Raw genomic sequence first — 17,998 nt, forward strand, 5'->3', positions numbered from 1 at the left:
AGAGGGAGAGACAGAGACAGAGACAGAGACAGAGAGACAGAGACAGAGAGGAGGGAAAGGAGAAGATACACAAACATGGTTCACCCCAGGAGTATAGAATATTGGTAGATTATCGGTAGATAAATTGTAATTACACTTTACTAAGCAGAATTACATGGAATTTTAAAAAGCGAATTTAAAGCTGGAAGTATTCTTTAATCTGATAAACAGTGTCTGCAGTTTAAAAGACAGAGTATGTGATGTCTGATTAAATAACTGAGAGCTCCTCTTTAAAGTTGACAACAGGACAAGGTAGAGTCACGTTCACACACCACCAGGAGAATGCCAGCACAGCAGCCCAAGTGAATCAACTAAAAGATTGGGGGACACAAAGCAAGAAGCAGGACTGTGTGCTCATTTGCAACAACCGGATTTCATCTGTGAGATGTATAAGGATAAATCATTAAAGTTAACGAGAGGAGCTGGGAGCACACCTCTAACCCAAGTACCTGGGAAGTAGAGGCAGTCGAGTCTGAATTCAAGACCTTCCTCAGATACTGGGCGAGAACAGGGCCAGCCTGGGCTAAAGGAGGCTCCATCTCGAAATGCAAAGCAAACAAAACTAAAAGTAAGCCCAAGGAAAAATTTAATTTAGTTCACAAGAGACGGCTGGAGATCTGAAATAAGAGCAAAGTAGCAAAGGAACAGAAAGTCTTGTGCAGTGGGTGAGAACTTTCTTGCTGGGGTGGGAGCAGAATGTCAAATACTGAGTATTTCCTTTGGTAGTGGGTGTACAACATACACAACTTTTCAATCTATGACCAGTGAGTATGTGCTTCCAATCAGATAACTACATTTTGAACATAGATGCAATACTTCTTTATTTATGGTAAATACATGGCATAGTCTGTGTTATACAGAAAAAAGAAATACAGTTCAGGCAGAGAGATAGAGATGGATCAGTGGATAAAAGAACTTGCTACTCTTCCAGAAGAATCAAGTTTGGCTTCCAGCACCCACATTGGGCAGCTTACAACCGTCAACCATCTGTAACTTCAGCTCTGGGGGATTCAACCCCTTCTTCTGAATGCTGTATGTACCTGCACTCACGTGTCCCCACAGCCCTACACAGACACATGTGTATACACATAGTTCAAAATGAAATAAACCTTAAATAAAATCAAGTATGTTTCTAAATAACTTCAATAAATAGTTTAAAAGAGAAAAAAAGAAAGCTATAACATGAATTAGAAAATGTGTTAATAAATCTATCAAAACTTATGAATGTAATAGTTAAACTATTAGCTTTTGCTCAATGAACTTGAACCTTACTTATGTGAGGAAGCCAGCTAGCCAATGAACTTTAGGGCCCAACTGTCTCCACTTCCAGACTGCCCCACTCTACTGACTTCATGTGAGCATCGAGCATCCAAATGCAGCTTGTACAGAAGGCACTTTATCAACTGACCCAGCTCCTCAGCCCCTTAAAACTTATTAAAGAGTATTAAAGAAGGCATGAACAAATACTAATTATGTACAATACTTATGTATTAAAAGATTATCTTAAAAATAACTATTCCTAAATCAATCCATCATAATGTGACTCCAGTCAGATATAAAGATCTTTCCAGAGTCTCTCAGTGTTACTACGGAATATAGAAGTCCATATATACCCAATACAGTCCTGAACATAAAGAGACCAAGCAAGAACAGCTATGAAGAATTGTGTGCAAGTCAGAGGAATCCTAAAACTAAATTTATTTGTTTTTAAAACACAACCTTGATTTTTATATGGCTTCTTACTCTGCTTATCTTCCCCGGATCCCTTTCTTTCCTTCTTCCCATCTTTCTATTTTCTGACTATGTATGGGTACATCTATGTGTGTGTATGCGTGTACATGTGTATGAGTATGTGTGTATGTGTGTATGGAAAGCACATTAGTGTTAGCTGGCTTTCCATTGACCGGCAAGCATCTGCCTGTCTCTGCTTTCCCAGCATTGGGATTACAAGGGTGTACCTTCACACTGCTTTGCACATGAATACTGGCAACAGAACCCAGGTCTTCAGGCTTGCAAGAACTTTTCCAGCTGAGACAGGCCCAGAGCCCAGATCCTTTGGTCTTCACATTCTCATCCTCTATGAAGTCTCTGGCCTCTTAAATCCAAACTTCCTCTTCTCTGACTCTGCACTCCCCAGTGCCAGCTTGCATTAGTGCATCCCTGCTCTTCCACTAAGCCTGCAGTCATGCTGTTCCCACTTGCCGTTCACCTACTACCCAAGACCCCTTACACTCTCATGTATCTTGATATGACTGCAATCAAGCCAATAATCTGCTTTCAATCCTCAGTAAGCCCCCTTCTTACTACAAACAGGATCAAGTTCAAAGTCTGGGTGTTCAGGATCCTTGACACCGTATCATCCGGAATGATTTCTTGCCAAAGCATAAACTTTTACACACCCTCTGTTCCATTCACATTGAACTAATTCCCACTTCCCGTACTTTCATAAAAGTCATGAACTTTCACAGCTCCAGCTTTTATCTCAGTTATTTGGCTCTAAATTATTGCTCCACCTTTTTACCAGGAAAAAAAAAAAGCTGCACAACGTCAAGATCCAGCTCAAATGTCACCCTTCATGAGAAGGCTTCTTTATACCAGCTGTAGAGAATTCTGTCTTTAGTTCTAACACAATATTTTGCTTATTACATTTTGATGTTTACGATTGGAGAGTTTAGTGCCCCATCCTCCAGGTATGTAATGAAATCCCTGCAGAAAGGGCATGGAATTGTTTTGAATCCACCAAGCATATTCCTGAAACATATCAGGTACACTACATTGTTTATGTTCATTTACATCGCACAGCCTATCAGCTTACAGAGACCTTGTGTATTTAATCCATACCTGTTTTATGAACTAGACATTATTATCCCTATGTTACAACTGAAAGGACTTAAGTTCAAAAGCATTGAAAGTAGATCGAGTTAACATAATTTAACACCAAGAACTATTATTTGTACATATGTCTCCCACACGATACCTAGTGCTCTCTATATTAAATTACGCTACCTACATTCCTGCTGCTAATTTCTATTGGGCTTCTTAGCCACATAGTAAATTCAGGTCAGCCAGGGCTACATTAGACTCTGTCTGAAAAACAAAAGCAACATACATATTTTAATATGTTCCATAGTTTGTAAAATGCTTTAAGGCAGGAAAACTTGCTCAGTTTCTTTACCTATACCTCCTACTCACTCAGTCATGAGAACTGACATTAAAATGAGAACACTGGATTCTTACTTTCTTCTGGCCATACTGTACTCACTGGATATACAAACCATCTTTGCCATGAAACAAATGCACTAGGATGAGCTTCCAGTCTGAATGGTCACATGGCATCAACACTTTTAGAGAAATAGCTGATTATACCCACATTCTTTGCTGTTCTTTGGGCAGGTAAGCACTTATCAATAGACTTAAGTAGAAAAGGAGAATGGAAAACTAGGCACAAGTTATTTTCAAGGCTACCATTTTTGTGATTATCATATAACTCTGGCTAGCCTGGATCCAGCTTTATAGACCAAAGTGGCCTCAAACTCACAGAGATCTACCTACCTCTGCCTCCTGAGTACTGGGTTTAATGGTGTGTGTCACCATGCCTGGCTTACAAGACTACTGTCTGATAAAGAGAGGAAACCTGCATGGCCTATGGCCACAGAAGCCTGGTGGTAACCACAGGTAGGCTGGAACACTGAACCAGGGGCCCCACCCACAGTGAATCAGAAGTGGCATCCCTTTCTTTCTGTTCAACTGACAGGGCCCATCCATCCTGCAGCTTTCTAATACCATTGCAAATAAGCTGCTCACAATGTTAAGGACATTGGAATTCAGGAAGCATTAGGGCTCAAACGGTCTTAAACATTTCTATACCTTGGAGACCAAGACCAGCAAAACCAAGAGGGATCGCCTGCACAGCACATGGGTCCAGCACGGCCAGTCCTTGTGTCCACATTCCTGGACAACCAGGCCAGTTTGTTTGTCGGTTACTAAATCACAATCCAGATGAGTTTACATAGAGAAAGCGACAATTACATTTACTTTGCAAAGTCACAGTAGAACAGATACAAATTAAACAAACAGTCTTTCATTTAATTTATTCTATCACATTTCTGCCTTTCTCCTTTGTAAACAAAGAAAATGTGAAACATGTGCCTTTAAATCTACATAATAAGAACACAGTTTACAGTACAGAAACGTGCTTTATCTATTCAATAATATGGGGGGTGTCAAGCTGAAATCACAAAATCAAGTTGCTTAAGATAAATAGAAATCAAGATTGGCTAATATAGGCTATCCCCAAATAACTCCATAAGTAATTACAAGTTACATCCCATCCCGGTCTATTGCCAGTATCAAAGTCCACAGGGTATGTACAGGAAGAACTCCTGTCACAGCCCTATTCTTCACATATCTTGAGTAAGCAAAAAACAAATCCTCCCAAAATGTACAAGATCTGGTTGTACATAATTTTTGTATCATAATTTTTGATAGTATCCATTTTTAAAATCTAAATTGAAATAACTTTAGCACGCAATTATGTCAATATTATATACTCAAGCTAAAGTTAGATTGCAATTATGCTATTAGTGTGTATATAACCATGTAAATAAACTATTATCTACTTGCAGAAAGGAAAGTGAGGAGGTTGGAGAGCTGGCTCAGTCGGCCAAGCCCTTGCCGTGAAAGCATGAGGAACAGAGTTCAGGCCTTAGCACCTATGTTAAAGCAGGCAAAACTCTGGGCACGTTCTGGCAGTCCCAGCACAGTTCCAGAAATGTGGAGTCAGGAGGCTTACTAGGGCTTGATAGCCAGCCAATCTAGCCAGTCACTGAAATCCAGGTTCAGTGAGAGACCATGTCTGAACAACTAAGATGGAGACATAGAGAAGTGACTGAGGAAAACATCTGATGATGTTGAACCCTGGCTTCCACATACACACATGCACAAAGACACACACAGACACAGACACAGACAACACACACAAGCACACATGCACAAGCACACATGTGCATAACACACACACACACACACACACACACACACACACACACACACACACCCTGGGTAAAGTGAGGACCCCAAGATTCCATTTTACTTCATGTTTCTGTACCATGCTTCATTCATGGTAAATATTCAGTAAAATGTCAAATGAATTAATGAACATTTGTAGCTGAAACCCATGTGCTCAAACTTAGCTCTTTGTAAACATAGGATCATGAATATTTAAGTTCAAGTCAATCCAGATGGCAAATAAAATCCAAACCAGAAACTACTGGGAGACTACGTGGCCAAGATTCTGTTCATGTACTAGTCAGTGTTAATCAAACGTTGCCAATGTGTCTTGATGAGACTCAGGAGCATGTATGTTGGCACTGGTTTCCTCTCACACATTTCCAAACAAAAACATCTTTGGGGGTAAGGGATTTAACTTCTCAAGAAGCAAGGTTTAGACTACTTAGGAACGAATATATTTTCCTACACAGCAAGACAAAAAAAAAGATCTTCATCTCATGAGTGCTTTTATAGAGATCATCTTTGTAAAAATAAGTACCTGTGATTTAAAATATTCTGTGTCCTATGTACTTACACTGCTGTGCACAAACATAATACAGTAGCAAGTTCCAGGCGAAGTAACATACACTTCACATGTATTTAATTCTCATAATAACATTATGATGCTCATATCATCTCCATTTTTGTGTATCAGAAATTAAGAATAACAGAGTTGATAACCAAATTGACTATAGAAGGTTCTGTATTGGAGTACATTCGTGTCTAAATCTAAAGCCCATCTTCTCTCTCTCTCTCTCTCTCTCTCTCTCTCTCTCTCTCTCTCTCTCTCTCATCATTTAGTATATGTGTGAACCTCTGTATAGGTCAGAGAACAATTCTCAGTAGTCAGTTTTCTCCTTCTACTATGTGGGCTCTAGGGGTTAAACTCAAGTCATCAGGGGTGGTGGTTTGGATGAGAATGGCCCCCATAGGTATGGAGGTCCCACCAGGGAGTGACGCTATTTCAAAGGAATAGGGGATGTGGCCTTGTTGGAGGAAGTGTGTCACGGGGGTGGGGGAATATCAGAAAGCCCATTCCAAGACCAGAGTCCTTTGCTTTCTACTGCCTGTAGATCCTGAGGTAGAACTCTTTCTAATACCACTTCTCCAGCGCCATGTCTGCCTATGTGTCATAATAACTCCTGCCATGATGTCAATGGATTAATCCTCTGAAACTGTAAGTCAGCCCCAATTAAATGTTTTTCTTTATAAGAGTTGCTGTATTCAGGGTGTTTCTACAAAGTAATAGAACACTGACTAAGACATCAGGCTTGGAAGCAAGTGCCTTTACCTGTGATCCATCGCACCAACCTCCTAGTTCTCAATAAATAGTTATTCTGCTTCTGAAACCCTGAAAAATGATTTTAAAACCCAATCAAATTCACACAAAATATTTATATATAAGAGAAGGAAGAGAAGGGGAATCAGACAATGTGGTTGTCCAGAGTTCTAGATGCAGAGTCTGTGACAGTGTGGTGTAGTGTAAGTTATACTTAAATGCTTAGCTATCCAGGCCATTCAAAAAAAAAAAAGTATGCAATAGGATGTTTTTTAAGTTAAAGTTTTGTTTGTATTTGAAGTTTACATTATTTTGCTCTGAATTTCATAATCTCTGCTAAAGATTCACAACCACTATGGAAGTTTCAATCCTAGAATTCCATGAAAGTGCTCTCAATGGTCAATATTTTTCACTGTGTTGACTACTGGTGACTACATTGACCAGCCAACTGCCCACAGATGCCATTCCAAACATACATGTAAAGCAACACAACCTCCAATATGGTTCATTATTCCCACTCTTCATATTCCAACCCTGGCAACTGACTGCCTGTTGGCCACATTTCACTCAGGCCCACATATATACAATTTGTTCTTCTGGACTGAAACAATTACTTATAAGACAAATGCCTGCCAGTTTTTAGGTCTCAAAGGAATGCAACAGTCTGCTGTTGTTGTTGTTGTACCAGATTTTTTCCTAAACCATTTACTTACTAAAACAAATAGAAATAGGAATTCTCCTTTCTTGAAAACATGATAATTTGGTAAAGGTAATATGTAATTTCTTCAAAGAAATTACCATCATCATAATACTCAAGATTTACATCGAATTCCTGACACTGGACTAGAATTCCAATCAGTTTACATGGCCTTACTATTGCTTAAAGTTTACAACCATGAAATTTTAGGTCTTTTGGATATCAGGGTTGAAAAAGATGACTTTACACAGCTTATTCATTTCCTCAAAGAAACTCACATACACATTCATATTACGATGAATCATTTTCATGAATGGCCAGCATCTGAAAGAATACTCTTCACACCCATTAAGGATTCATAATCGTTAGTTCAATTGACATTCAGTGAAAAATCTCAACTGTGAAGCAATGAGAAATATCAGCACCTGCATCTGCAGTAGCAGCAGCTGGACACTAGTGACCGAACTCTGCCAAAACCCATTCAAAATGACTTCACAGCATAGCAAACCTGCTGCCACAATGTATTATAAAAATGTTTAATTTTGCATTTGTGTATGTGTACAGTGCTGGGGATTAAACCAAGGACTTTGTCCATGCCAGACAAAGGCCCCACCACTAAGTTACCTTTACAATTTAAACATAAGTGAGAAAAATACAACAGTGTCTTCCCCCACACTCCCAAACACTCTAATATTTAACTCTACAGAGGCTATTCATAGGTATGTTTAGTTATTTTATATGTGATGGAGGTATTTCATTTCTAGCTCCTCACACACAGAGAATATTCTCTGAATAGAGCTAGGGCCTTCAATTTTACTTCACTCAAGTGTAAAGTGTTGGTCTTATTCTGACCATGGAGTGTTAAGGCCTTTGAAGTTCAAAAACACTGAGGAAAAGATGCAACCTTGTACTAACAAATCACAACAGATGGATTCCTGTGGTAAAGTCACCACTCCTCAATTGACAGTCTTGTTATGTTTGCGTTGACTGTAGTTCCAGAGTATGGAGCCAGACAAAAGGAAGGGAAAGCATCTGAAATGTGGAAACCGGGCTCATTTCTTATTACTACCCCTGTGACAGGCCACCAGTGAACCTTCCCTGGGTCTTAGTTCCCTCACAGGTCCATAAGAGATTATGATGTTCATGAGATTGATGGGGACTTCTTCCACAAAGACAGGGGACTCCAGACATTTTTTGTCTTACTGTGTAGCCTTGGGTGACCTGCAATTCACAGTGTAGACCAAAATGGCCTTGAACTCACAGAGATGGTCCTTATCCTGCCTCCTGTCTTCTGGGATTAGGTGTGTGTGCCACCCTACCTATCTAGACTTTGAGGATTATTTTATTTGGAATTCCTCAGTGTGGCATGTGTCATGGCAACATACACAATGTTACTTGATTTCTACTCTTTTGGCTGTTTTCTACTTGTTCGATGTTCCTCATTGGAGGCATCTTAAAGGTTTTCATCTCTATGCTACAAAGTATGTCATATGCTGCCCCACAAGAAGATGCAGTTTGACAAATGTGTCCTCAAGCAATGTGGCTGCTGCATGACATTATGTAGAAACTTGAGGCTGCTATGACCTCACTAGATAATATCATCTTATGTGACTACTGTTACATGAATTCTGTTACTCACTGAAATAGTGTATATATACATATACAACATTATATTCATGTAAGTACATATGGCCACATATACCTGTCTTACAATACAATACTTACTAGAATACACACACACACACACACACACACACACACACACACACACACACACAGATATATAGTTTCAACTGCTAAGCATTTGCCTTCTCCAAACATATTGGGGAAGAAGAGCAGAATTCCATCTATCCAGGGTAGTCAGTCAACTGACCCTGATGCCCCAGAGGCTCCTGGCACAGCACAGGAACCAGCCATTATCCCAATAAACACTTCACATCCAGTCAAAGCCGAAGAAGGTGTTCACAGAACACTGATAGGAGCAAGCAGGCCAGTAGCCACCAGAGGTGACCCTGTGGTGCACGGTCCACATGCTGACAGCTCAACATCGATGAGAAATGCAAGGAATGAGCAAACCGTTACACCCTGTTGTCCTCCACCTCTGCCTCCCCCATCACACCAACTAAACCTCATCCACAGAAACCTCAGCAGCACAGCAGATACCCAACTCAACTCCGATAGTAAACACACACTTTTTATCTCAGGCTCCATGATGACTCTATTCATTGGTAAAATACCAAGGTGTTAAACCATGTTGGAGTCTTTTTTAAAAATCTGAGTTAAATACTTTGTACAGTGTATGGACACACACCATTAGATTTTGTTTGGAGGGGCTTTTGACCTCATTCCTAGCATTCAAGGAATTTTTTAAGTGTGATTGACAGCAAATATTTAGCTGAAACCACAAATGTAAATTGCGAGAGAAAAGGCTTAGAAGAACAAACACCACCTAGGTTCACTTTCTGGATTCCAATTAGCACCCAATTTACAGTGCGTCTTAATACAAATATATAGCTGAGCTTTTTAGAGTGTCCTGACAGGACAAGCACGTGTTTTGTAAGAAGCCAGTGAAACAAGCAATCCATTAGGCCAACATGCCTCAAAATCCAATAGTCAATACCAAGTCTCCAGGACTGAAAATGGTAAGACCTAAATAAATAAACAAGAGAGCCCTTCTGGCATTCTGGAAAAGCATATCATTCTGTGAAATTCATTTCGTATCATTGAGGCTAGAAAGAAATTTTTAAATATTTTTTCTCTCAAAGTGATACTATTTGATATAAACTAAAGGAAATGAACTACCTATAACTAAATAGTTCTGCTATATCTAAACCTGAGGAGATTCTCCCTCCCTCATCAAATTTTGATAACTCCACAATCCATGCCCAATGTTGTAATAAGAAAGAGTTGTGTGACTTCAAATATCTCCCAGAAAATGAAATCTTGCATCCCCTGGAATCTCTCTGGTGACGTGAGCACTGGCCTAGCCTTGTTCTCAGCTCAAGATCATTCAGAAGGCATTCCTAGAATGTGGAGGTGGGATGGCAACAGAGCCCCCACTAGCACCATCACCCCTGACACCAGATGGTTCCACCAGGATGTACCATGCCTCGTTTTAATGGATATCCATCTGTATTTTCTACCATTTCCTAAGAATGCTTATGGAAGGCCCTAGTTTAAAACATTTTAGCAGAGGGGCTATGGCACTATTATAACAACAGATAATGTCCTCAAATGGATAATGGTCAATCATCAGTTCTAGATTTGAGTCTCCACTTCAGTGTCATGGGGACCAACAGGCCAATAGGACATTTTCTGTGACTGTTAGTTGTGAATTTCACATTTACATAAGTCATGTTTGCTAAGATACTCAAAAGTAGGGTTCATACCTGCACAATAAGGGAGGAAGACTTGGTTCCAACAGAAGAAATTACGTTCATATTAGATTGTCATAGAAAAGTGAGCCATTATGGGGGCAAGAGCTGTTTTTATACATACCAATTTTTCAAGAAGTCTTTCCTAAGCTCTTACACACCCTGAGTTACATTTAAGAGGAATTTTAAATGTGGATAGCAGAGTTAAATATGTCCGTTCTTGAACAAATCATAAAAAGCCCATGAAACGTCACAAGAAATAGCTAGGGATAGGGTTGGGATGGAAGATGTCTGTAATAAACTATAAAATCACTGATGAAGAAGGAAGCCTGGAGGCATGGCTTGGTGGTTAAGAGCACTTGCTGCTTCTCCAGAGAACTTGAATTTGATTCCCAGCACCTACGAGAAGGTTCACAACCATTTGTAGCTCTACTTTCAGAGTGTCTATCACCTTCTACTGGTCTTTTCAGACAACAGGCAGATGTATGATGCATAGATTTACATGCAGCCAATAGACAATGTACCCATATCCACACAAACACACACATACACACACACAACAACAACAACAAACTAATGAGAGAAATTGAAAGGATACAAATAAATGGAAAGTTGCAAGGATATTGCTAAAATGCACACATTTCCTGAACAGATTTACACAATTAAATCAAAATATTAATGTCTTACTTCACTGAAATAAGTAAATAATTCTTCAGTTTTGTAGAAAGCCACAAAAGACCTAGAATAGCCAACTCAGTCTTCAACAAAGAGAAGAGCTGGAAGCATCATACCACCTCATTCCAGAATATACCACAAAGCTCTAATACTTAGACCAGCATGGCACTGGCATAAAAAAAAATAGACATACAGAGCAAGAGAACAAGACAGAGGTCCCAGAAATAGTCTCGTGCATTTGGATTCAAATGACATTCAACAGTAGCTCCCAAAACACACATAGGAGGCAAGGTCCCATTGTCTTAGAGACAAGCCTAAGCTGGGCCCTAACTTACTGTGTACAGTATGTAACCAAGGAACACCTTTATCTCCTGATCCTCTTACCCCACCCAGCAGGTGCTGAGATATTAGATGTGGACCTTACACCAATCAAAAGATGTGTTTCAATAAACAGTATTAGGAAAGCTATGTCTACAGGAAGAATGAACTGAACCTGCAAATTTCAGAAAATCAACCTAAAGGGGATTAAAACCATCAACATAAAGTTAGTCCCCAAACTGTAAAACTACTAGAAGAACAAAGAAGTCATTTTGTACTATGGATCCAAGCAAAGATTATTTTGGTCAAGGATGTAAAGATGCAGGCAACAAAGGAAAAAGTAGACAAGTGAGATTATATGAAACTAGAAAGACCCCTAACTGTAAGGCAGAAACAACAAAGTGAAGAGACAACTCACAGAAATGGAGAAATAATCTCAAGCTTCATCTGAAGCAAGCAGTTAATATCCTCAATATTTAAGGAAGGCAACAGCACAGAACCAAAACTGTCCAGCTGAATTTTGAATTTTCCAACCACACTGTATGGACACAAGAATATGAAGAGTTCAGGACACCCTACAAACAAGGAATGGGTAGGGAAAGAAGGGAAGGGAGGAAGGGGAGGGGAAAGGAGAGGAGAGGGGAGGGGAGGGAAGGAAAGGGAAGGGGAGGGGAGATGGAAATGGGAAATTGGGCTTAAGAAAATAATGACCTGGTCTGAGAAAATACATTGAAGAAAAAATAACTTATCTTTCCCATACATATTGCCAGTAACTGCTACTTGTGGACCAGAGCATCCAATGGCCCTCCAGACAAGAGTAAAGTAAGTGCTCACAGCAAAAGAAGAATAGAATTCAAATACCCAGAACATAATACCTTATCCAGCTGTCTCGCAAACCTTATTTTGGCCATTTCTGTGTTGGCTGGCACCAGAGGCCAGAAGAGGAAAAAAAAATGTATTTTCAAGGTCTGAGCCATGAAAGCTAAGACAGAAGAGACTGGCTAAGGCAGCAGGCCCTGGAAGTGGGTTTCAAATGTGAGAGCTTGGCAGTCTAGAGAGGCGCCGACTTCGGGGTAAATGTTTGGATATTTCAAATTGTGATGGAATAAAGTAGATGTGGAACTGAGCAAGTTCTGAAATGCTGTACCTAAGAGGATGCCAGTCCAGCCAGAAAACACAACACCAAGAACAACAAAAACAACTTGCCTAGAAATTAGGAATTATAAACTTATGAAAATTTCCCCAAGACCTAGTGCACATGGAAAGTAGAAGCCTGGTCCTGAGGAAAAGCAGGAAGGGTTCTGTGGGAGGCCTAGGGCTTATTTTTTCATGATGGTGCTTGTAGATGCTTCTCAAAGGGCAAGCTCAACCTCTCACTTCACTGACCTTTAAGAAAAAGAACCAACTACTCATGAATTTCAAGGTAGAAAACTGTATCACACAAGGCTCACTTGTAAGGGCAGAAAGAACTTACTGCCAAACACTGGGCTTCATCTGTCAATCCTCTAAATTTTTACTCATCATTCCAAACAAAATTTAGTCAATCTTCATATTTTCAGTTGCCTGAACAGCCTTAATACCTTCTCAAGTATAAAGAAATGAACAGAAGGAAGAGAAGAAGAAAGGAGGGAGGTGTCTTCATTAGTCTCTGCTTCTACACAGCATTTCTACACAACTCTGGCAGATAAGCTTGTAGATTGAATTTTCCCAGACACTTCACAGATGTCAGTCCTCAGGTTAACACTTACTGGAGCAGCACTATGAAATGAGACACAGAGACACGTCATCCCCTGCTTTAAGACAAGCTCTCATAGCCGCAGGCTCCCTTGTATCTCTCTAGACCCTTTTACACTCCAGAGGGTGAGAGCAACCTCACTGCACATTAAGATGAGCAGATGACCTACAGGTATAGTGCTGTGAAGAGGTCAGCTGGACATCCCTTCATGTTGTTCTATCTGTCTGGTGCGTATACTTGAAGTCATAATACACCAAACCACATATTTTCATTTATACTAGAAATGTTTCAATCAATTCAACCAAACAATTACAAACTTCCTGTCTCTTCTATAGTCATTCCAGTCTTAAAATCAGAACTCCTATTGATAAACAATTGCATTCAACTTCATGAATGCAATTAGGATGGAATGATTTTTAACAAACTATGAGTGAGAATACTTTCCCTCAGGTACCATGTTTTTATCTTATTTGAAATAGAATTTTACAAATGAGACTCTGAGCAGTCTTGTGTTGAGAATGTACTAGATTCCTAAGAGTGGATCTGGTAATATATCTTTGTGATAAATATTTAAACTGCTTATGACCTCTGACTTCCAGGACGTAGATTTAAAATAAATGAAATTAAATTATGTCACCCACATGTGATATGAGAGTCCTTTCCTCTACACCAATCAGCACTACAGGAAAGCCTGGGCTCATTTCTGTGGTTTATGATTGTTTATTTGTTTGTTTGTGTTTCAAAGAAAGCCTCAAAAGGAAAGGTTAAAACGCAGCTGGGATGGAGTTCCAGGGTGATATGAGAAAGGCGTTTAACGTCATTCAGTCTCTGTTTTCCTGTCTGTGTAGGGGGAAGATTAACAAACTCCAGCACACTGGGATGTTATGACCCCAGTTAGAAGCGTGCCCTCAGCAAAGTTTCCACCCTTAGTGCTGTTTGTCACAGTATCATCAAGCCTCTGCACAATGCAAGGAGCGTCAGGATGCCTGACAGTGACCTTCAGAAAGGACTTGATTCTCAATCCTGGACCAGGCCCTGGAATCCACTCCAGGGAGACAGCAGATGTGCTCTGGACCTGGAAAGAGCCTCTCTCGACTTTGCATGGTTATCTTTCCCAACCGGTCTGGATCTCTTTTTGATTGCAGCAACCTTCCCTCGACTCTCCTTTGAGTCATGGTCATGGTTTCTCTGGTTATTTTGACATTAGTTTGTTGGACACAGTACTAATAAAAGAGATGGGTTTTATCACTCTCTAGCAGAGTGGTCAATTAAATCCTTTCATCTCAGAGTGTTAAAGGTGGGAGAGAACACTTGAAAAGAGCCCCCACACTCTGTTCAGACTTCTTTGCCTTCTACACTGGCCATTCTTTCTTTCTCAACATGTGCAAACAGACACACACACTAACAGACACACAGTCCAAGATAGGTTAGAAAAAAAAAAAAAAGAAGAGCAATAATAATTCTGTTATTATTTTGTTTTAATTCCAAAATTCATATTAAAAATGATGCTATAGTGAAGGGGAAATGAAAAGTCATATTGCTCAAGTTGTCTTTTTCCCTCTCTTTCTGTGTTTATTTGCAAAGAAAAACAAACACCCATGCTTAAGGTGTGCTGGAGCACATAGTACAGACATCTCACCTAGGTAGCTGGTGAATCTTTCACACAAAAGAGCATCAAAATAGACAATTCTCTTACAATATTTTTGAGCCTTGCCCATACCTAAAGACAAACAAGAAATGCACACTTTCCAAGTTGTAGCATTACAACAAATACTCTACCTACCAGAAGTTACATTTGGGAAGTTGCTTAGCATCTAGTCACCACTATAGCAGAAGAATTTCCTGAACCAAACCATCAAGTCCCAGGAATATGAGGAACCATTGTTAGTGGCACCAAGAGTGAATTTATTAACACAGAACGTAATCAGAATTCTGAGCTCAAGACACATATCCCCTGAATTTTCATAAAATGTTCACCATGAAAGATCTGACAACTTGCAAGCCAGACAAGGCAGTATGTCATCATAGGTAAGAATTAACTCGGGAATTTCCAGCATTTTCCTTCACCTGTGCACAGGTCTCCTTCAGGGCCAATATGGTTGACTTGGGTTTACTTACCTAAGGAAAGGAAGGAAATCCAACCACAGACCTACCAATCAATCTTGGAATCTGGATACACTTCCGCTATCTGGCCCACTCTTTCTCTATGTGGAGGCCACACCTCTTGACCTGGGACAGACCTTGCCTTCAGTTTCCCAAGGATACTGTTACTTTGTCCTGTTACAGTAACCTTCCCAAAGTTAGTCATGAGTCCATGATGAACTGAGATTGCCTCCACCACAATCCAACAGAACCTAGGCTAGGGAATCTCCAGACTTTGACTGATGTTTCAGCCAGTGTTAAGTGAGCTACCTGGGGACACGTGCAAGGGGCTCCCACCACAGGCCAGACAGAAGATGTGTGGTGGCACTGGGCAAGTGGAAGAGGTGGTGTTCCTGAACCCCGCTGGGAGAGCTCTGGGCTTCAGACAGTGTCAATCAATCCCCTGCTGTCCCCAGCGTGTTTTCAGGAAGGAAGACAAAAACTTGAATGGGATAGCAACTTGGTATAAATATTTTTAGATTTGTTTTAAAATTGGAAAAACAAATAACTGGAATCTTATCGAGACTTGAGTTCTTCTAAGGCTGTCACAACACCTTTCTGGCCTGAAATTCACACTTATAACTCCCGGTAAAACAAGGAGTGAAGATGTCCAGAGGTAACGATGCCATCCCCACCACCCACCTTTTGGAAAACTCTGCCCACTTGGTCTTGAACAGATGCTGGGCAACCGCGTCCTGGAACAGAGGAGGTCTTGTCCCCTCCTGATGCATTGAACCCGCTGCGTGTTGGCATTTAAAACCCACAGAAGCCAGCTGTGTTTATGACTTGTTTAATTTCACAGTGGGTGGGGGAGGGATCTGAAACTCCGGGAACGGGACGTTTGCCTTAAAGGAGCGCTTGGCATTTGAGCCGACAAGCACACAACTCCAGGGAACTTGGGCCGCGCACAGGGTGGAGAGGGGAAGGAAAAAGGAGAGGGGAGAGGGGAGGGGCTGGGGAGGGAGAGAAGGAAACAGGTGAGCTCCCACTGCTTCCAGAAGGAGAGTCCAGCACCTTGGTCCCCAGCCGCGCGCCACCGTCCCAACTTAAGACAGTCACTTACCGGCTTTGCACGGGTCCTTGTAATCTATAGGCTCCGTTTTGTCCTCTTCGTTCCCATCCAAAGTGTAATCATAATCGAGGCTAGTGCAGACCCACAGCTCCCGGGAAAAAACAATACCGGAGACCACTAACCACAGGGGCATCCTCGGGGAGAGCGCTTGCAAACCCATCCTCCTCTCCCAGAGGAAAAGGACGGGGACCAGACCCGGGAGGGCCCGCGTGGATCTGCGGCGGGGGGGGGGGGGGGGGGGGGGGGTTCAAGGGACAGTGCTCTCCTCCCCACGGAGAGGCTCCTCGGGAAGACCTGAGTGTTCAGGTGTCCCGAGACATGCGGGTGTCTTCGGGACGGTGGAGAGGGCAAGCACTGCCTGCCTCCCCCGGGTGCTGGGGGACTTGGCTAGCGGGGAGAAGTGGGGGCGGGTGGGCGGAGGGCAGGTGAGGAGCTCGGCCCGGGGCAGCCGCAGGCAGCGCGGCTGGGTCCAGGTCGTCCTTCCAGCTGCCGAACTTCCCGCGATCGCGGCCGCGGCGACAGGCGCACCGCGCGGGCTCAGCTGCCACCCGAGCTCGGGCTCCCGCGCCGCCGCGCCCCCGCCGCTGTCAGGACCCCGCGGCCGAGCGCGAGCTGCAGCCGCCTGCGCCCGCCGCCGCCGCCGCCGCCACCACCGCCGCTCGGAGAAGATGAATCCGGTCTGCACATCAGCACTTCTGAACTGAAAGGGGAGACCGAGGAAGGGGGTGGGGGGCAGGCATTTCTACGCCACCAGACCTTAAAAGCCTGCAGAAGCCAGGGAAGCTCCTGCCTGCCTGGAGAGCAAAGGGGTGTGAGGGTTTGGAGTGCCTCCCCCCACCCCTCCAAGCTGTCTTTTTACCCTCTTCCTAACTTGAAAAAAAAAAAATCTTCGCAGCATCTAACCCAATCACTCGCATCCTGCTTACTTATTCATACAATCAGGGTCAGGATCCGGGCCACAGCCTCCTCTCTTGACTTCGTTTGATAGCCTTATACAAACAAACAGACACAAGCGCGCTGACATTTCCATTTCTATTTTACTAAAGATTAAAAAAAAAAAAAAGTATTCCTCATCTGCCCTCCATGAACAGCAATTAATAGATGAGGTACGTGTCGATGCACAGCGCCAGACCGGGGGAGGCTCGAGGGATCGTGACAACTTCTCAGCAAATCTCCCTAGCCTGCCCCCACCCCACGCCACCCCCAGTGTGTGTTTCTTTGCCTGGCTGCTGGTTTAACCTTCCTACCTCCCCGAGAGTGGAAGAAAAGTCTCTGACCCCTGTCTGTTTAGGTAAGAAAATCAAGAGTTCTGTTCAAAGTCAGTCTCCCAACCAACAAAGTTTTACTAAGAACCGGAGAAATTAATTTAAAAGAAAAGAAAAAAAAAAAAAATAGATCGAGTTCCAGATCGTACCAGCAGGAAACGCTAAGCCCTCGCTGATGGGCTGGCGCGAGGGTTCACGTGGGCGCTAGAGGGGAAGTTGGAAGGAACACTCGCCACGCAAATTTTCTGACAGTTCTGGCGCCCATGCCCAGCGCCTCCTAGTACCCCTTGAGCTTCACTTCTTTGACTCCCTCCCTGGACAGGGTGTGAGAGCCCCGCAGCTGGATCGGAGAG

General features: G+C 42.2%; 1 protein-coding gene across 1 annotated transcript in view; it reads right to left on the reverse strand.

Moving 5' to 3' along the window:
- Positions 1 to 16,540, reverse strand: part of Tll1 (tolloid like 1) — a 176,378-nt gene extending 159,838 nt beyond the window's left edge. Inside the window, exon 1 of the mRNA XM_036166488.1 lies at positions 16,372 to 16,540. Within this exon, the coding sequence (XP_036022381.1) occupies positions 16,372 to 16,540 (169 nt within the window). The remainder of the gene's footprint in view (positions 1 to 16,371) is intronic.
- Positions 16,541 to 17,998: the final 1,458 nt, after the last annotated feature.

Source organism: Onychomys torridus, chromosome 17 (assembly GCF_903995425.1).
Source record: "Onychomys torridus chromosome 17, mOncTor1.1, whole genome shotgun sequence".
NCBI lineage: Eukaryota > Metazoa > Chordata > Mammalia > Rodentia > Cricetidae > Onychomys > Onychomys torridus.